This window comes from Anastrepha obliqua, chromosome 2, assembly GCF_027943255.1.
Source record: "Anastrepha obliqua isolate idAnaObli1 chromosome 2, idAnaObli1_1.0, whole genome shotgun sequence".
Lineage (NCBI taxonomy): Eukaryota > Metazoa > Arthropoda > Insecta > Diptera > Tephritidae > Anastrepha > Anastrepha obliqua.
Genome location: NC_072893.1, coordinates 32,736,505 through 32,758,327, shown reverse-complemented (window position 1 = coordinate 32,758,327; position 21,823 = coordinate 32,736,505). Strand labels below are relative to the sequence as shown.

Here is a 21,823-nt window from a genome sequence, read left to right as displayed (position 1 = left end):
TATCTACGCTTGGTTGTCAATAGTGATGTAGATAAATATGCAGTAACGAGTAGCGAGTTAATGGGTTCGTGTGCTATGGTTACTTTACGCACACAAAGGCGCATATTTTGAAGATTGGAAAATAAAAAATTAACAATTAAATAACTTCTATTTGATAATTCAAGAAAATTTGGGAAGCTGTTAATATCAGCAGGTATCGATGGAGGAAATACAGTAAAAGCTGCCAAAAGCGGGAATTGATGGTCAGCTAAAGAATAAAATTGTGTGTCGTAAGCGTCGTAAATGTAACGACGGCTTATAAATTTTTAGACCACATCACTTTGCATGAGCTTTCGTTCTGATTAACTTCACTTTTTCAATAAAATTTGAAGTGCTCTTTCTTTCTAAGAGTCAACGCTGCTGGGTTCTGCCGCTACTTTTCATTCGGTGATATTGTGTGCGCAAGAGTGTACATTAAACTGGATTGTTCTTAAAAAACAATACTAATAAACTAGAAAAGCGCTGAGATAATTCTTTTATTGTAATTAGCGTAGAAAAAGTATATGTAATTTCATAAAAAAGAAACAAAATCGTCGAACTGTCTATAAACATGAAAATCAAACAAGGAGAATATTTCCAAGTAAAGTGCAGCTTTATAGAGGATATGCGCTTATTAGAGCGTCCATCTCTGGGGAGAATATAAAATTCAACCTTCCAAATATAGTAAATTTAAAACTGGACATGAAAGAAAAATAAAAAAAAATTATAATAAAAAATAAAACGTCTTGCTTTCAAATTATTCCGCCTCAAAGTGTGCGTTGAAATGCATTATAAAACACACCTGCTGTTTCACACGATATTGTGGGCAAGCCACTACGAATATTTTTCCTGCCACAAATTAGGAGTTAATATGGAATTTTACAAAAATTATTGATTGTACTATGTATTTAATAATTCTTCGTAGATTTTGATCAAAATGATTTGCCGGGCTTTTTGACTTGTATAAACAAAAAAAAAAAATTATAATAAAATAAGATAAAATAAAATATAATATAATGAAATAAACGTATTTAGAAGAAATTAAGAAATGAAATGAAGTAAATAAACTAAAATTAAATAATATAAAATAAAGTAAATAAACGAAAATTAAATAATTATAAAATAAAATATATTAAACAAAAACGAAAGAGAAAAATAAAAAGGATCGGTGTAATTTACGCATTCAATTAAATTAAGTCTTTCTTTTCCTTCTTTTCCTTCTTTTACTCTTTTCTTTTGATTGTTCGTCGAATAGAAAATAATGATATGATAATGATTGATAGTCGAATACAAAGTATTGAAAGCGATTGCAGAAGCAAAGCCAAATAGGCTGCTCTAGCTGAAAGGTGCAATCAGTTTCAATTTGACAACGACAGAGTATACTTCCAGTAATATTTTAAATTGTAATTTGAGTTTTTTTATTCTTATTTATGAAGAACTTGTACTAGAAAATCGTAGTTTCTTCAATGTGGTGGTGTTTTGAAATTGAAATTTGTATAAGTGAATAATTTTTTTGTCGAAACATCGAAAAATACTTCATTTACATTTAAATTCAAATATATATAGTACATACATATGCACTCGTATATGTATATACTTAACACTTTTTTTACATGGGAAATACGTTTATTTGAAGATCGTGAGGAGAAAACCGTGTTAAAAAATATATATTTGGGAATATGCCTCACAACTTCAAAAAATCGTGTAAGATGAAATACCTTCAAATATTTTTTCAAATAAAGTAATAATCAGATCCATGTTATCTAATTATAAAACAAACAAAAAAAAAATAGTTTTTATTACAAAAAAAAAATTTAAATTTATGTAAAGCTAAAATTCAGTCCACAAATAAATATAAAAATTGAAATGGCAATTAGGAATAAAAATCAGTTTTGCACTACTCAGCGCTACTTTCTTCTTCTTTATTTACTATTCGTAATCGAATGTAAGCGATTATACATTTTAAAAGTAATACAATTTTTTTTTTTAATTGAAATTTTGAACTATCTTTGAAAATAATTCGTGGTCTCTAGCTTTATAAAGCGTATTTTATGCACTGGATCATCTGTCGGGTTTGATTCGGCAGACAGAATCTCGTTCGTTTTTAACGACTTCTGTTAACTGTTTCGGAGATCCAGTATTTCGTGTAATAAAATTTACTGGTAAACCGGGCTATTTTCAAACGGTATAAAAAAAGAGCATGTTAGAAAAGAGTTGGGTATATATGTATATGTATGTATGTAAAGCAATATTAATGTTTTCTTGTGGAAGAAATCAAAAATTGGCGGAATATGTTCATTAGCAAAAATAACGTTACATAAAAATAACAGTTTTTTAACCCGGGGTTTGTCGCTAGGCAAATACAAACACAAACGGTCGCAACCGGGTAAAAATGACTACATAATATATAGATGTATAATTAATTAAATATTTGTTTTACGTAGGGAGCGTCTCTTTTTTTGTTTCTATGCAGAAAGGTACTTAAAGCGGCAGGTCATATTTTGTAGCAAAAAAGTTAAAAGTGGTTTTATTACCTCTGCGGTCTTTTTTACCCAGTAGCGACGAAGACCGGGTTAAATAGAGTCCAAAAAAATATGTATTTCTGTTCTTATGCTTTATTAATTTTTTTTTTGTATTTAATAAGCCCTAAAGTGAAATAATTAAATACCATTTATATTTAATTGCGTTGGATGTCTTTTATGTTCCGTTGTAATAATTAAATGAGCATTGAAAATACCATACGAATTTAAAATACCGAGCAAAAAGTCTTACAAAAAATTTCAAAACACGAAAATCATATATTAAATACTAAAAATAACACAAAACACGAAAATTATATATTAAACACTAAAACTAATACATAAAAATGAGGCCAGAAATTATGAAATGCCAAAATTAATAAATCAAAAACTTGCAGTAGAAACTAATTAAATATCTTATTCTCAACTTATTGGTATGTCAATCAAACTTGAAATTAAATGCAACAAAGTACGACATTTAAGGTTCGATGACTTATCGCACTTATTTACATAAATTTACTTCCACGAGTATTTTGTATGGAGTGAAATTTTGAGAGTCCATAAACAAAATTTTGCTTCAATATCTTTTTCATTTGCATGTGCATGCACGTATGTACGTATATGCAAAAATGAATTGCATAAATGTATGTAAATATTCTATCATACATATGTATGAGCATTGCTAATGAACACTTAGCCTATCGAAAAAAATGCAAATTTATGACGAATCGTTGCAACGATGGCCCTTAGTCCATGTGACACAAGTACAGTGTCAATGATTGCGCGTTTAAAATGTTCATTAATACTTGATTTTATACGAAAATTATAATATACCAAGTTCAATAAAACTTAACCGTATTTATGTGATTTGTTTTTTTTTTGTTTTTTGAGTGAGAACTTGTGCTGTAATATTGTAAATAACAATACTTTTGTTTGGTATATTGTAACAGTGCTTTAAATGAGAAATAAATGTTTTAATATTTTCAGAAAAAATGTCAATAGCTAATTTTTTTGCAAATCAGGAGATTTTTGTTACTGGCGCCTCAGGTAAGTCTGATATATGATAATTTAAGACAATCCATACTACAAATTTGGCACCGTTAATTAAGACAAAAAAAGAAAAATTATTTAGATTTCAAAGCATGCATTTCAGTATGTCGAAGAAAATTTTGAGATATCGTGGTGAATCTCATTATCCACGATACAATTGGTACAAAGTTAATTGGGAGTTTAAAACCGATAATAAGCCAATCTAATTTAAAAAAAATATATAATATGCGATATCTCAGCAAACAAATTATTATTTAAAACTTTTTCGGAAACATTTACAGGTGTATAAGCTTAAATCCGCTGATTGCTCGTAGATGGCGTTAGTGAGCATATCAAGTTACCATAGAAATGCCATATTATTTTTTGCATGGGTTCGACACCTGTTTACATCAATCACTGCACATCATCAGTGATTTCATACAGCATTCCTTGCGTAATCATGTCTAATTTTGTGCCAAAAAAAGAGCATATGCGGGAAGCTCTACTTTTTTGCTTTAATTTGAAGAAATCGGCTGCCGAATCGCATCGAATGCTTGTGGAGGCCTATGGTGACAGTGCATTATCGGAAACAACTTGCAGAGACTGGTTCCGTCGGTTCAAAGACGGCCATTTTGACTTGAGTGACAAGAAGCGTGAAAATCGGCCCAGAAAAGTTGAGGACCGTGAATTGCAGGCTCTTTAGGATGAGGACGATACCCAATCGCAAAAAATGCTTGCCGAGCAGTTAGGTGTCACTCAACCAGCCATTTCCATGCGTTTACGTGCCATGGGAAAGGTCCAAAAGTCGGAAAATGGGTACCCCATGAATTGAACGATAGACAGATGGAGCGACGCCAAAACACATGCGAAATCTTGCTGGCTAGGCATAAAAGAAAGTCGTTCCTGCATCTTGTGGTGACTAGCGATGAAAAGTGGATATACTTTGAGAATCCTAAACGAAAAAAATCATGGTTCGATCCCGGCCAACCATCAACTTCTTCATCAAGACCTAATCGCTTTGGACGCAAGACGATGCTGTGCGTTTGGTGGGATCAGCAGGGTGTCGTTTACTATGAGCTGTTGAAACCTGGTGAAACTGTTAATTCTCATCGCTACCACCAACAACTCATCAAATTGCGCCGTGCTTTGCGTGAAAAAAGGCCTCGTTATGAACAAAGACATGAGAAGCTGATTTTCCTCCACGACAACGTCCCATCGCACACGTCAAGAATGGTCCAAAACTACTTGGAGACAATCAATTGGGAGGTGCTACCTCATCCCGCTTATTCACCAGACCTGGCCCCTTCGGACTATCATCTGTTTTCATCGATGGGTCACGCGCTCGCCGAACAGCACTTCGATTCGTACGAAGACGTCCGGAAATGGCTTGACGAGTGGTTCGCCTCGAAAGATGAAGAATTCTTTTGGCGTGGTATACACAAATTGCCCGAGAGATGGGAAAAATGTATAGCTAGCGAGGGCAAATACTTTGAATAAATAATTTTTTTGCTTTCTATAAAAAAACAGGGTTTTTTTTTTTACTAAAAAACAGCGGATTTAAGCTTATACACCTGGTATATATCTACAATAATGTCGAACACTAACAAACTTGCATTTCATATTGAATTTTTATTCGATTTCATTGAAATCCAAAGCAACCGCGCATTTTTCCCATTTACAGATATATAAAGGGTGATCAATTTTGAGGTATCGGAATTTAAATTGAAATAAAACAACGAAAATTCGAATTGATTACACAATCTTTATTCTTCTTCTTCTTAATTGGGGCGATAACCGGTTACGCGATATTGGCCGAATTTAACAAAGCGCGTCACTCGTTTCTTTCTCGTGCTAACCGTCGCCAGTTGGGCACATCAAGTGAAGCCAAGACCTTCTCCACCTGATCTTTCCAACTTAGAGGAGGCATTCTTCTTCGTCTGCTACCACCAGCTGGTACCACATCGAATACATTCAGAGCCGGAACGTTTGTATCCATTCGGACGACATGACCCAGCCAGCGTAGCCGCTGGATATTTATTCACTGCACTATGTCTATGTCGTCGTAAAGCTCATACAGCTCATCGTTCAATCGCCTGCGTATTCGCCGTCGCCAACGTGCAAAGGTACAAAAATCTGGCGCAGAATCTTTCTCTAAAATACTCCAAGCGTCGCTTCATCGGATGTTGTCATCGTCCACGCTTCTGCGCCATACGTTTGGAGTTACTTTATTATTTTTCTGTAAAAGCCATTCATGGTATTTATTTTTTAAAGATAATCCCTTTAAATATTGGCCGCAACTGATCCGTAATTTGGTCATCCGTAAACACCAATTTTGAATGACTTGCTGGAGGACTTCGGTCGGTATCTCGTGAATAACTTCAGTAATGTTGGCTTCCAATGCCCCAATCGTAGCTGGTATATTCACAAAGTATTTAGGCTTTACACACCCCGTAAATAAAAGTCCAAACATGTGATATCACACGATCTTGGTGGCCAATCCACTGGTCCGAGACAAGAAATAAATTGTGCGACGAAACGATGACGCAGTAAATCCATTTGTTCACGGGCTGTATGGCAAGTAGCGCCGTCTTGTCGGAACCTCCACAAGGAGGAGGCTTCAATTTCCGGCATCAAAAAGTTGTTTATCATGACGCGATAGCGTTCGCCACTCACTGTTACATTGACGTGGCCATTAAGCAAAAAATGGGCCTCATCGCAGAACGGTTATGTACTCGTACACCATAAGAGAAACACACCTACAAGGAGCCAGGCCGGTTTATAGGGTGTGTGTTTTGCAAGTAGACTGCATACCGGACATATCGGATGATGTAATTTGAGTGAATGCGGGAAAAATTACACTGGATATCCCAGCACGTGAACTAAACCGCCTCTATCTAAGGCAAGGTGCAAAATCTTCAAGGGACCAAAAGTTGGCACAGCGAATGACGTCACTCGACGAATGGCAGCGAAGATGGGATCATTCTTCTAAAGGCCGCTGGACGCACGAACTTATCCCTAACTTTGACACGTGGTTACTGCGAAGACACGGAAAAGTGGTTTACTTCCTATTCCAGATGGTGAGCGGACAAGGCTGCTTTCAGTATTATCTGCATAGGTTTGGTCTCTCCGCTTCACCACTCGGCCCTACCTGCCAAATTAAACAAATTTAACTGGCAGTATGTGCATTTTAAAACATTGCTGGGATGCTGCATGAAAGTTTTTTAAGCAAGTATTGCGTAGGACGAAGCAGGTCGAAGAAAGGCGAACAATATAGCTGTTTCAGTACCGGCAGCTAGAGCAAAATAATATTAACGCCCTGCGTTAATTAACATGAAACAGTGTTCCAGAGGATGTCAACTTAGATATACCGACAACAGGCTGAGCGGCCTGAGCGAGCAATGAACACTTTTCATAAAGCGTCGATTTTCGTAATATAAAAATACCCTATTCGAAAAAGTACCTCCAATCTGATCAACCTTTACAAGTGATTGAAAATAAATGCTTCAGAAGAGAATAACTTGCCATATCTCCAAAACCATTATTTTGCGGATCCCTGTTTTTGGTTTCTTTAGATCTATACTACGAGTATTACCTTCTTAAATATACCTCATTTCACTCATATGCTTTAAAAAGTTCGTCCTCCAGTTACGTTTACTATATTTCAAACAATATTAAATCCTACACGATCTTTCTAAAGGGTGTTTCAAAAGATGCGCCAAGATGTTGTTTTAAAATAAAATATGTCAAAATATAAATTCTTTAAGGTTTCACTATTTTCATGCGAAATGGGGCTCTTAATAATTATATGTGAAAAATTACATCATTTAAATTTCCACCATAAGCACACTTACAGGCAAAATCCACCAGACAGTCGATTCATGAATGCCTAATTGTTGAAAACGTCGAGATACCGATGGTTGTAGGTTGTTCAACAACACTTTGCGCTACAGCAGCAATATTCTCGACAGAACACCCAGCTTTTGATCTGCTAGTCCATGTTCTATCCTCGACAAAATCAGTTTCTTGAAAATTTTGCACCCACTTGAATTGTCGACTTATTCAGATGATTTTTTTCACCAAAAAATCACGAATTTTGCGATATTCTGTTCTTAAAAATCTGCCATTTTCATAATAAGTTTCAATAATTTTAATGCATTGTTCTATAGTGTAAAATTGTGCATCTGTCTATCTGACAAATATCAGAGATATCGTGCAGAAATTATTCACTACTGACATCTAGTTGTCACTTTTGAAAAACCCTTTATGACTATGACCATGACATTCCATTAAAACCATACACCAGGTATACAAAATCCGATTTTCAGTTTATTTTCTCTTTTTTCCAGGGTTCATTGGTAAGGGTCTAATTGAAAAAATATTGCGCTCTTGCCCAAATGTAGCTGCGGTGTATGTGCTGTTGCGTCCAAAAAAGGGCAAATGTATCGAAGATCGCCTAGATGGTATATTGAATTCAAAACTATTTGAACGTTTGAGAGAAGAGCAACCGCAAAATTTGCAGAAAGTCCACCCGATTGCCGGTGATTGTACTGAATTGGGATTGGGTATAAGTGAAGCCGATTTGGTGCGATTGCAGAATGTGAACATAATTTATCATTCGGCAGCCAGTGTGCGGTATTGTATACTTTCTTTTATTTATATGTATAAGTATGTTTATATGTATGGTATGTGTATAAATACATGTACCTATATGAGTACTTATATAAGTATATGTGCTATTACAGAGCAATTTATATAACACTAGCAAACCCGGCCCCCTTCGCTGGGCACACTAAAATAGAATAGATATGGTTTAGAACAGAAAATATATGATTTTCATATTATTTATTTCTTTATTCTTTATTCAAGCGCTTTGGCATAAACAATATTTTTTGTTTTTGTATTTGTTTTTGAGTAAATATAAAATATAAATTGAAAATCAGGAAAAAAGAAGATTGTTTTTAAATTTCAAATCAACGCATATGAATAAACCATCGTCTTTTTTCCTGATCATCCATGAATTTTTCGTTTCAATTTGTATGTTTTATTAAGCATTGCAGCTTTTTTAACCATTATCCATTTATATTTTTCAAAACAAAAAACGAAAAAAAATTTTTTTTCCACGAACACATAATTTCATTCGGATTTCACATTAAATTCTCAAATTTCGTAAGAAATTATTCACTGTTCCAAAATCCACTCCAAAAAAATTCACAAACAATTTTTACATGTTGCACTTACGTTTTTTCCTTATGGCATCCAAATCAGAAAGAAATATTGACACATTGTAACTCACACTGTCAATTTGACAGTTCAGTTCCGCCCCAAGCGTTAAAAAAGTAAGCGACATTATGGCTGGTTCAAAAGAACGCTGTACCCGTTGCCAGTGCTCCGAATTACAACCAAACTTTACGAAACCCATTTTCAATACTTACTTAACAATGTGCGTAAGTTTGGTTTAATTCGGTGCAAAGACACGGCGGGTCCACGTTTTGGCATACATTTCGAGATCCTAGTCATCAATAGGTATGAAAATTACCCCGTATTAAAGCACTTATCAACAGCTTTCATTTGATACCCCTATTGTACATACACAACCAAAGGTTACCCGGGTCCACGTTTTGACCTATATCTCGAGACCCTATCTACCAATAGGTATTCAAACTATACGGAAATCATCTTCAATACCTATACCTACCATGAGTGAATGCGGGAAAAATTCCACTGGATATCCGAGAGTAGAAACGAAACGAACACTCAAATTTAATATTTTTTCGTAGTCTCTAGTTACAACAATAAAAACAATTGTCTCGTTAACTTCTGGATTCCATAAGAAAACAAGTAATAAGGAAAATATATTCGCAAAGGCCTATCGCCGAATGTAGTCGCCTTTTGACAGGCAAAGGCAAACATTCGAGGGTATTTCGACCATGCAAAAATTTCCTCAAAAAACCCAACTATCTTCTGTTCGGAGGCGGCTTATAACTGAATGCTTCTTCATTTGTGAAGCCACGCCAAGACGCACTCAAAAAATTACAATTTTGAGGAAAAGGGCTTCGAAGTTTTAAGAAATAAATAATTAAAGTAAAGACACATTTTCATCTAATGAGGTATTGTTAATAGATAACACCAAGAATTTTTTACACAGCAAGCAGGAAAAGCTGAAGGTAATTTCTGCTTACTTTCACATAAGTATTTTTTTTTTTTAGGTTGTGACGTTGGAGTGAAACGGAAACGAGCGATATAAAGGGGTTTTTAATAAGTCGTGTTGCTATCGGATGTTTAGAAAGAGGAAGGTATGCCGTTAATAGTGGAAAATAACATCAGGCAAATGACCACCACGACCACGCTTACAGGACAATATCCTTTTCATGAAATTTTCCATAACCGAATTGCAAAGTGGCTGCCCTATGTCCTCGATAGCCTCACGAATACCATCTTTAAGGTCTTGAATCGACCCTGGGCTGTTGGCGTAGACCTTCTCTTCCATGTGGCCCCAAAGAAAAAAGTCACAAGATGTTAAACCACAAGATCTCGGTGGTCAATTGCGATCACCTCTGCGGGAGATAACACGGTCCGGAAACTTTTCCCGTAAAAGATCAATGGTTTCGGCCATAAAAAATCGTTAATCATTTCTCGATAGCGCAATCCATTCACCTGTAACACCTGTTATTGGAAAACCCTTTATATAAGTAGATTCATATGGCAGTTATTTTCTGTGAAATCGTAACAATATGATTTTAAGCATAGAAGATCTCGAAAAATTTGAGTACAAGGTGTTCGGCGGGAGAATTATGAATTAAAAGCTAAATTAGAAAGGAATTAGTAATGACAAAGGTTTATTTCAATCACGATGCGATTTTATTATTATTTTTAATTATTTCCTCTAAATGTTGCCCGTTACGTCGGATACACTCTTGGAACCTGGCCTCGGTACTTCGTGCCACTCGCTGGAAAAGGGTTTTAAAGATGCCATTAACCTCAAACCTCACGAACAATATTTTCTTTTAGTGCTGAGATGGTCGCTGGTTTTGTTTCACAGACTTTACTTTTGAGGTACTCTCACAGAGAGAAGTCCATAGCGGTAAGATCGAGCGGCCTGGAAAGCCGGGATGTGCCACCGAAATGGTTTATCAGTTCATTAATATCAGGAAAGAAATCACGCAGTGTCGCCGTGGTCTCTCTAGCCATGTGCGGCGTAACGCCATCTTGCTGAAATCATGTGTGTTTGCTAAAAGCAGGGTGTTTTCTCATGCACCGATAGGAGGCACTATCCACATAAATTACTTGTCCTCGACGATTGTCAAAAAAATATGTTCCAATTATTCCACTGCTTGACAATACACACCAAACTGTCACTTTGGGAATGTGAAATGGCTGTTGATGGTTTAATAGTGGGTTCTGTTCTTTAGATGACCAATAACGGTCATTATTATACTTAATTACACTTCTATTTAAATGAAATTGCTTTCCATCACTTCAACAAATGGTGTTTACCGTACGAAATTGCTCCAGCATTGTCTGGCAGAAATTTTTATACAAATTATAATCGTTGAGCTTATGCGCTTGTCAGACATGGTGAAAAGACTTTTAGAGGTGTGCCCTTTAGCAGACCGTTATTCGGCTCTAAGCGGATTCGACAGAATCAGCTGATGTGCGTGACGTGTTGGGATATGTTTGCAAACTGAGATTATGTTGGTGATATACGAAAAAAATCAACCAATGACACTTCGTTGTCGTCTGAACAATGCCTGCTGGGAGGACTTCAGCACATCAGCTGATTCTGTAAAATTCGCTACGAACCGAATAATGATCTGCTAGGTCACAATGGTTTTTGGAAGTCCCAGGGCAGGGGTTCTCTTGTGCACTAACTGAAGCTGATTAACATGCAAACTTATAGCGATGAGTTCAATAATTTCATTTGTTCTCGCTGTCCGGTTGGGCCCGGACGTAGGCTGTTGCCACCAAATCACCAAACTTCACGCAAACGTCGAATATTGCAACGTGAACAGAATCTCCGACGATCAGTTGCACCCGAAATCGGCATATTTTTGTGGGTTACACCTTAATAGCTACATACACAAACAACTTACATTCTTGACTGTACCTATACATATATATATATACATATATAATTGGCGCGTAAAACCTTTTTGGGTGTTTGGCCGAGCTCCTCCTCCTCCTATTTGTGGTGTCCGTCTTGATGTTGTTCCACAAATGGAGGGACCTCCAGTTTTAAACCGACTCCGAACGGCAGATATTTTTATGAGGAATTTTTTCATGGGAGAAATACACTCGGAGGTTTGCCATTGCCTGCCGAGGGGCGACCGCTATTAGAATAATGTTTTTCTTAATTTTGGTGTTTCACCGAGATTCGGCCCTACGTTCTCTCTGTGAATTCCGAATGGTAGTCACACAGTAACCCATTCGGCTACGGCGGCCGCCTGTGCCTAGCTGACTAAAAAAAGGGGATATTATAATTAAACAAACAAAATTTGTTATTTTGCATATATTTTGCATTAGTAATTAATTTTACAATGAAGATCACATTTAAATATTTAAGGCTTTAATTTTTTTAACTCAGTCTACAGGTTACTTTTACGCTTTCATATAAGTACATTCAAAAATAACAGGTGGCGCAAAATTAATAAATTATGGAAAGATTTATAATATTTGCAAATATCGTCCTACGGTAATCATATTTGACACTTATGAGCTAAACAGCTGCAGCATATGTACAAACAGACAAGCAATGGAGCACGTAAGGGTTAAAATAAAGATTTCCGTCATTCAAAATAATTTTTTTTTAGTAAAAAGTTGAATGGTTAATTTTGCGCCACCCTTTATGAAATTACAATGAAATAGAAAATTTAGTATTTATGTATATAACTTAAACGCTTTTGGAATTTTCAATGCGATTTCAGATTCGATGATCCATTGCGTGATGCCATACTAATGAATACACGCGGTACTTATGAGCTGATCAAAATTGCTGAAACCCTCAAGCATCTTAAGGTCTTTATGCATGTTTCCACCACTTATTGTTATCCAAACAGACGTGTTGTTGAGGAGAAGGTACAGCTATACAAACTTTCTTTAGGCTGATCAATTTTTAAATGAAACAAATCGTTGTTCTAGTTTTATCCACCGTATGCTGATTGGCGAACAACGATTAAACTGGCAGAAACTTACAGCACAGAATCGTTGAATATTTTAAATTTAAAGTAAGTTGATCGTTTGCAAATTATATTTATTACAACATACATATATGTATATATGTATGTGTGTGAATGTATGCATGTATATGGTCATATGTTTATAACGTAAACTCTTTCGTGTAATTTTTCAGATATAGCGATTTCCAACCAAACACCTACACATTCACGAAAAGTTTAGCTGAGCAAATTATCAAAGAGTATAAGGATCGTCTACCATTGGTGATTTTTCGTCCATCAATAGGTGGGAATACTTAGTTAATTATGTATATACGTATATATATTTATATCTTTATTTTCTTAGTAAGTCTATGAAACAACAATTCCTTACAGACTATTTAACAATAATGTTTAAGGGGTTACATACAGTTACAAGCAAAAAAGCGAATTTTCCAGAATTTTTTCTGAGAAAATTTTTAAATTTATTGATCTAAAATTTTTTACACATATTATGTAATATTTTAACTGTATTTAAAGACTTAGTGTTAGTAAAAATATTTATTTGGAAATGAGCTACAGCTGATCTCCGGGAGCTCCTCTCAAAAAAGACGTTTTGCGGTGACCACTATGTCTCTGAACTGGGTCCTCTGAAATTAAAAAAAAAAAACAGATTTCGTTAAAGTAATGTTAAATCTAGTAATTAATCGAAGGAATACGCGAAATACATTTGTTTGACAAAATGGCGGTTTCTCAAAAAAACAAATCGATTTTTGACCAAAATTTCGGCCTTAAATTGTTTATATAAATAAAAAAAATATTTATCGGTGAGAAAAATCTTCAATTAAATACTAAAAAATATATATTTAAGAAGCTCGTGTTAAAATTTGAGACTAATCGGTTTAGTCGTTTCCGAGTAATGTTGGCCACCGACTTTGAAAACAGCATTTTGAGAAAAACGCGTTAAAGTTCGCCTTGTACTTTCAAGCACTTAGAAACACCTTTTCAAATTTGCGTGTAACTTCGAAAATATTCACCGAAACGATGTTACATTTTCTGTGTGTATTCTTAAATATATTTACATTAAGAAAATAAAATAAAAACAAAATGGATTTTTTTTTAATTCTAACTGTATATTACCCCTTAAGGGGTTAGGGGTAGTCAGAGGCCCGAAAAAATGATGATTTTCACGAATTTTTTTTTGCTACTTAATTAATTTATTTAACAAAAATAAAAACGTAGCATAAAAACATCATGTTTTAACTTGACTTCACCAAAATTTCAAAAAAAAAAAATTAATAATTGCAAAAGTTATCGCTGTTTGTGTGAAGCCCGTTTCTCCAGAAGTCCCTTGCGGTGAACATCACAAGTCCTTGCAGATTCATCTAAAACCAATCGGACAAGAAAAATTAGTTTTATTAATAGATAATCTTGTGCCTGATCGAAGCTTTTTTTTTTCAAAATGAACAAAATGGCGGCCTTAGAAAATTTTTTCCAGATTTTAGAGAAAAAAACCAACAGTTAACTGTTAAAAAAAAATCGAAATTTTTGAAAAAAAAAAATCCTTCGATCAGGCACAAGTTTTTTATGTTTTTCAAAAGCTGTATAAATTTTATTGAAATCTACGTAGCGGTTTTTAAGTTACAGTGTTCACCAGTTTGAAAAACATAGTTTTGAGAAAAACGCATTTAAAGTTTTGCTATCGGCTCCGGAGCGGCCGAGCGCCCTTTGTTAATTGTTGAATAACTTGAAAAGTATTTGTCGGATTCACTTCAAATTTTTACACAATATTTTTAAAGCATTATACTTTAAGAAAATGCAAAAAAAAAAATTCTGACTACCTCTAACCCCTTAAGCCAGGGCAACGAATTAAGAACATCAGTAAAAGTTGTTTTAGACAAAACAAAAACAAAAAATCAAAATCGATTGATGTTGAGATTTGATTTTAAAGAGTTTTCCAATAAGAGGTGTTATTGGAGGTCTTTTCACGTAAAATATCTAAGGTTTCGCTGCTTGTGTGGCACATAGCACCGTTGTCCCGATCAATACCATCCAACTCCGGCTATAAAAAATCGTTAATCATCTCTCGATAGCGCAATCCATTCACCATAACTGTTGCTCGAGCTTCATTTTCGAAAAAGTAAGGTCCATTGGCTCCGCCGGACCATAAACCGCACCAAACAGTCGCACGTTGAAGATAGAGAGGCTTTTCAATAATAACTTTTGGATTTTCTGAGCCCCAGATCCGACAATTTTGCTTGTTGACGAAGCCACCGAGGTGGAAATGGGCCTCATCACTCAAGATGATTTTTCGACAGAACTCCGGATAATTTTCATGCGTTTCAACGACCCAATCAGCAAAGGCACGACGTTGAGTTCTTGTGTTAATTGGACTTTATAAGCCTTAAGACCAAAATCTTTATGCAAAATACGGTGTAATGACATTTGTGGAATGCCTAATTCCAAAGAACGAGGAGGAATGGACAAATCTGGGTTTCCTTCAACACTTTCGGCTACAACAGCAATATTTTCTTTTTTTATTCTTCACATCACTAACTTTTCCCAACAGCTCGAATTTTTGCACCAATTTCTGTATTGCGGTCCGACAAGGAGCTTCACGGTGACCCAAAATATTCGAGTTTTACGAACCGTCTCTGCCAAGTTTTCACCATTTTCATAGTGAATTTTAATAATTTCAATGCGTTGTTTAAGCGTGTATCGTTCCATTTTTATTAATGGCGTAGTTTCTGCTTGTCAAATATCAAAAAAATTACAGCTTCAAAAGTGACACCTACCGAAATAGCGGGCTATTCCAAATAACACCTGTTATTGGAAAACCCTTTAGCACTGCCAATAGGGGCATTGCGGACATAATTCGTTGTAAAATTATCAGCATAGAAAGGCAACGAGGCTCGAAGATGCCTCCGCAGAACATTAAAATTGATTATTGATTATTATTGATGATTGAAATTGGAAAAAATTGGTTAATGCAAAAAATGTATATAAGTATAAGCATATATGCATATGTATGTACTTATATAAATATATATTAGGCCGGGTCGATTTGTGGGGAGGCAAAAAAATCGCCCAAATTGGGGGACATCAAAATTCGTTTTAGGGGTATGGTTCCTTCGGCAAAGTTTCTTATTTTGATCCCTAGAATACGATTTTCACAGAGCAATGAGCGATTTTTAAATCGACCCGCCCTAATATATATGTACATACTTTTAACTGTCCTAACTAAACATTTATTTGTATCTCACAGTTGTTTCGTCGATTGAAGACCCCGTACCCGGCTGGGTGGATAACTTCAATGGTCCGATTGGGATGCTGGTAGCTTGCGGCATTGGTATTTTCCGCACAAGCTGTGGCGAACCGAATATTGTTTCTGACTTTGTACCGGTGGACATAGTGGTGCGTGCCATGCTGATTGCAACCTATCGTAAGGGAACTGAAGAAAGGTAAATATTTATTTGAGAATATTTATAATAAACTAATTTATCTATACTTTTTTTCTTGATAGTCATAAACAAGATCCAAAAATGGAAGTAATCAATTGCGCTGCTTCAAAAATGTGTCCCATAACGACTGGTGAAGTCATCGAAATTGGCACAAAAGTTATCAAGGAAACACCATTTGAAAAAACACTATGGGTACCAGGTGGAAGCATAACGCGTTGCCCAGTATGGAATTTTATACGAGTGAGTACAATACGGCGGCCACTGCAACGTGGTGCGTGACTACCATTCGACAGAGCGAAGATTCGAATCTTCGGGCATGAAACATTAAGGTTTTACATACGTCCAACAGCGCCAAAAATGCGCTAGAAGAAAAATTATTTTTAGAAGGGATAACAGTAGAAATATAAAAAAAATTATTTATTGTTTATTAGTAGTTTAACTTTATAAAAAAATTTATTTTAGTTTTTTTTTACTAAAATTAGTATATAAAAAATCGCGTGACCCAAAGTACAATGAAGAAAAAAGTTGCTCCAAGGTCTGCATAATTTCTCCTTCAAATGTTGATGGATCTGTAAAAAGTAAAAAAATTCTTGTAAAATAAAGTTGTAGTTACAGTCTGTAGAGCCGGATTTTTGAATTTCGAAAAATGTTGAAATTTATGGCATTATAAAAAAAGTATGCGTTTTACGTCATAAATGTCACACTTTAATTATGTTTATAAATTTCTTTAATAAAAATATCATTAATCATATCTATCGAGAAAACACTTTCGAATATTTAAAAAAAACCGCATCAAAAAATATAAAAAACTGTATGAGTTATAATGCAGGCTGTGCCGGAAAAAGTATGTAGTTTCGAGAAAAAATAGTTTAAATTGTGAGGTAAAAGAGCGCGCGGACTGCTCTCTGCCTAGTCAATGGGCTGTAGAAGCTATAATATTGGGAATTTCCGCATGAAATTTTCATATTATATTCTTAAGATACTAAACTTTTGAAATATCAACAAAAAATCGACTTTTTTGTAAATTCTGGACGTACGTAATCCCTTAAACGTGTTTTCTAATTGCGGTCACCCGTCGGCAGGCAATGGCAAACCTCCGAGTGTACGATATTTCTGCCATAAAATTTTCTGCTCATTGAAATTCACACAGATTGGAATGTTGGTGCAACCCTTTTTGGAACGAATGTATTTTCTAAAAGCTTTGGGGTTTTCTTTAAGTTCAGTTTCAAATCTACAAATATATTGATTATATAGCAATTCATCGAGTGCATGGAACTGATTTCTCTTTTTGCCATTCCATTTGTAAATCGAATGGTTATCGCTCTTAAAAAATATATTTGTATACACTTTTAAGTTATTTTTAATATATTTGCTTTTCCTTTTTCCCTCCAGTTCGTTACTCTGCATGTTTTAGTGGCAATTTTGGCTGATTTTGCTTTGCGGTTTACCAACACGAAACCATTGTAAGTAGCAAATTTCTAAATATCTAATAGAAAATATTGTTAATAAATGTAAAAATTTTACGTTTATGATTTTTTAAGCCTTTTGAAATTGCAACGGCGCATTTACGCTGCTACTTTGGCTTTGCATTTGTTTGTAACCACAGAATGGGACTTCCGATACGATAATTTTTACGCTTTGAACTCATTTGTGCCAGAATCGGAAGTGTAAGTAACTGCATACGTTTTCTAATACAAATAAAAAGTAATTTTATATAAAAATTCTCAATATTGCAGTGATCAATTCGGATTTTTACAATATACAAATGTGGATTATGAACAATTCTTTCGCATGGGTATTCGCGGCGCAAGAGTATTTTTATTAAATGAACCGCCAGAGTGTTCTCAAGGCGCTCTGACACGCATGAAAATCTACAAAGCATTGCACTTCCTAATTAAATTAGTTGGAAGTGTACTGATTCTGCGCTGCTTAGGACGTTTTCTTTATGCAAAATTTTATGCAACATTCGTATAGATCTAAATTGAAATATTAAAAGAAAAATCCATTTTTATTATAATGCATCAAATGCTTATTATCAATAAATGTTCTTGAATTTTTAATATTACTTTTAATATATGCTAATACACCCAACTCTCTTTTTACACGGTTTTTTTACACGATTTTGAAATAACACGGTTCACGAATCAATTTTTTTACACGAAATTTTCGTTCTTGCACGAATCTTAAAATAAAAAATGTTTTTGTTTTTTAAACAACACATAATTCCTAAAAGGATATCTTAAGAAGCTAAAACAATTTCGTGTAAGAGCAATAAGTACATTTAAGAACTAATCAAGTCCAACTGTGCATTAAAATATCAACGTAATCTTTAGGTAGCATCTAGCTGGATAAAAAGCTAGCCAAACACCTGGAAAATTTGCAATTTGTTCCGATTCCTTAGCCTCATTAGAAATGGTAAAAAATATAAACAATAATAATTATTATACAGACTACATAAGAAACTGCTTACTAAATTCAAAAATAAAATCGAACTCATATGGATACCAGGACACGCGAAAATCAAGGGCAACGAACTAGCAGATTTAGCAGCAAAAGAAGCACAAAACCGCCCCCTAACTATGTCTCTGAACCTCCTACACACAGATATTAAAAAACATATAACAAAAATATTCAAAAATAAACAGCACTCCACATTCGAACAAACAACAAGCTGGTACAAATTTGTTAACCCAAAGAAGCAAGCAATCAATGAACACACATTTACACATAATACTAACATAACTAGAAGGGAAATAACAAAAATAATTAGACTACGACTTGGGCACACATGACTAGCACACGAATATTTAATAAAAAAATACCTAAATATCTGCAAATACTGCAATACCTCAGCTCCAACCATCAAACACATCCTAGACGACTGTACACATTTTACAAACCACAGAAAATCTCTAAACAACACAAAACCTACTGATTTACTTTTAAACAATTCTACAGAGAACATTATTAAACTTATAAGCTAATATTGTAATATCTTAAATGAAATTTACCTAACACCCTACATACACATACATATATACACATCCAGTATATTAGCTTAAGGCCGCAGTAGCCATAGCTATAAGCTCTTTGTATTTTATAGTTAACTACCTATAAATATATACAATTGTCAATAAAAAAAGTACAAATATCTAACAATGTGGCGCAAAATTAATCATCCAATTTCATTTTTGAATCAGTTTTTACAAATACAAAACAAGTGATTTTGAGTGATGGAAATTTTTTATTTGACCTTTACGCACCCCATTGCTTGTCTGTTTGTATATTGCAGTTGTTTAGTTCAGAAGTGTCAAATATGACGGACGTGCGACGCTATTTGCAAAAATATAAACTTTCTGATAGGGCGATTAATTTTTCCACACCTTGTTTAAACAACTAGAAGAAGCAAAAAACAGTTGCCAATAACAAACTTTGTTACAACGAAAAAGCCAATAGAAGCCGTTATTAATTTGAATAAAACGCGAGAGATGTGCAAGGCATATTTGAAATAGCGTATGTTGTTGTTGTAGCAGCATAAGCATTCCTCATGCATACATATATGGGGAATGCTGCTGAAGTGGCAGACATAGCGTTTGTCATATCTACTGATGATAACATTTTTGGTCCAGTCCATAATAAATTTGCACGCTTGTTGTGGAGTTGAGTAGTTGCAAAATTTATTTATGTTCTGAATTTTTATATGATTTGTACTTATGGATTGAATTTTCACCGTACACTAATTGTAATTTTTTTGTAATAAAAATAAATATCTTTTGTTTTATAAATACTTATATATTTAATATAGATTTATTTATTATTTCATTTGTCAATTTTTTTGGGAAAATATATTATTTAAAGTTTTTTCATCTTACACGTTTTTTTTAAGTTATGGAACATATTCCCAAACCATATGTCGCATGTATTTTTTACACTATTGTTTTTTGCACGCATTTCTACCGTGTAAAAACAGAGTTGAGTTATATAATTGACGCTTACACCCTTTTTGCGTGTTTGGCCGAACTCCCCCTGCTATTTGTGGATTGCGTCTTGATGTTGTTCCCCAAATGGAGGAACCTACAGTTTTAAGCCGACTCCGAATGGCAGATGGTTTTTTATGAGGAGCTTTTTCATGGCAGAAATACGAGGTGTGTTCAAAAAGTATCGCGAATTTTGAATTTTCGCAGATTATTTATATTCGAATTTCGATTTTTTTGTGGCGATATGTTGGTACTCATGCTGACGAGTTCGGCCATTTTGAATGTTCAGTTAATTGTTGACAGCTGCTCTCCTTGCACGTGTTTCGTCTCGTCTTCGATTTTTACCCATTCAAAAAGATGGATCAAAGAACCTGTATCGAATTTTGTGTGAAAAACGAAATTAAGTGCGCAGATGCATTCCGAATGTTGACCGTGTCATACGGAGAAGCTACTTTAGACCAAAGCAACGTCTATCGGTGGTATAAAACATTCTCAGAAGGCCGAGAAGATGTGAACGACGCCCGAGCACTTCAACAACAGACGAAAAAATTGATGAAGGGAAGAAAATGGTATTGGCCAGTCGTCGAATCACCGTTAGAGAAGTTACTGAGGACCTAGACATATCGATTGGCTCGTGCCATTCGATTTTTTCAATGATTTGGGCATGAGACGGGTCGCCGCCAAATTCGTACCAAAACTGCTCAATTTCGACCAAAAGCAGCATCGCATGAACATTGCTAATGAGATGCTGGACTCTGTCCGCGACGGCTCAAATTTGCTCCAGAGGGTCATAACTGGTGACGAATCGTGGAAACCAAAGCTCAATCATCCCAATGGAAGCGCGACAAGTTCGGTCGAATGTAAAAGTTTTGCTTACCGTTTCCTTCGATTGCAGGGGCGTTTTGCATCATGAGTTCTTGCCACAGGGTAAAACGGTCAATAAGGAATATTACACTTATGAATAAATAAATAATTTTTGAAAAAACACAAAATTCGCTATACTTTTTGAACACACCTCGTACACTCGGCGGGTAAATCCGGGTCGTTCCGGTTACGTAGAACCGACTGGCGTGACAACGATTTAAAGCTTAACAATTTGTGCGGCGCTTTGTTTATAAATTACTTCGTAAATATGTTGATGAATGGATTCTTCAGATAGAATGAAATTTCAGACGAGGCCGTTTTAACCAGTCCAATTAAAGCATTTTTGTCTTCAAATTGTTGCCGATTCTCAAAAGGCTTACGAGTAAGCCACCCGCATAGATTTTTAATAATGTTCAGATTTGGGGAATACGCTGGCCATGCTAAAGTTTCAACGCTTTGGGAAGCAAACCAAGCTTGGACCACATTTGAAGTGTGCACAGGTGCATTATCCTGTTGAGAGGTCCAATTAATAGGTTCAAATGTTTCACGAATCTCGGGAAAAGATGATTCCAACAAAGCTTGTAGCTGTTTCCCGTCATTTTGTAGTCTACAATTTTCAATTCGAACGCGCCATAGTACGACATTGCTCCCCATACCCTAACACGACCTTCACGGTTGTGATGCCGACTCAAGTACCTTTCCTCCTTTCTTAAGTGATGGAAATGGTAATTGTATCCATCCAGTCCAACCGGATTGAACTTCTTTTCGTCACTAAATACTACTTTTTCCCATTCACCGGGATCGTT

General features: G+C 35.1%; 1 protein-coding gene across 1 annotated transcript; it reads left to right on the top strand.

Annotated features, from left to right (window-relative positions):
• The first annotated feature begins 1,340 nt into the window (after window positions 1-1,340).
• On the top strand, window positions 1,341-18,236 carry LOC129238893 (putative fatty acyl-CoA reductase CG5065). The gene is made up of 11 exons (XM_054874119.1): window positions 1,341-1,421; window positions 3,525-3,584; window positions 7,913-8,198; window positions 12,488-12,638; window positions 12,702-12,787; window positions 12,913-13,022; window positions 15,981-16,176; window positions 16,239-16,416; window positions 17,569-17,639; window positions 17,718-17,843; window positions 17,913-18,236. The coding sequence occupies exons 2-11, from the start codon at window positions 3,530-3,532 to the stop codon at window positions 18,148-18,150; spliced, it is 1,497 nt and encodes a 498-aa protein (XP_054730094.1). The 5' UTR covers window positions 1,341-1,421; window positions 3,525-3,529; the 3' UTR covers window positions 18,151-18,236.
• The last annotated feature ends 3,587 nt before the right edge of the window (window positions 18,237-21,823 follow it).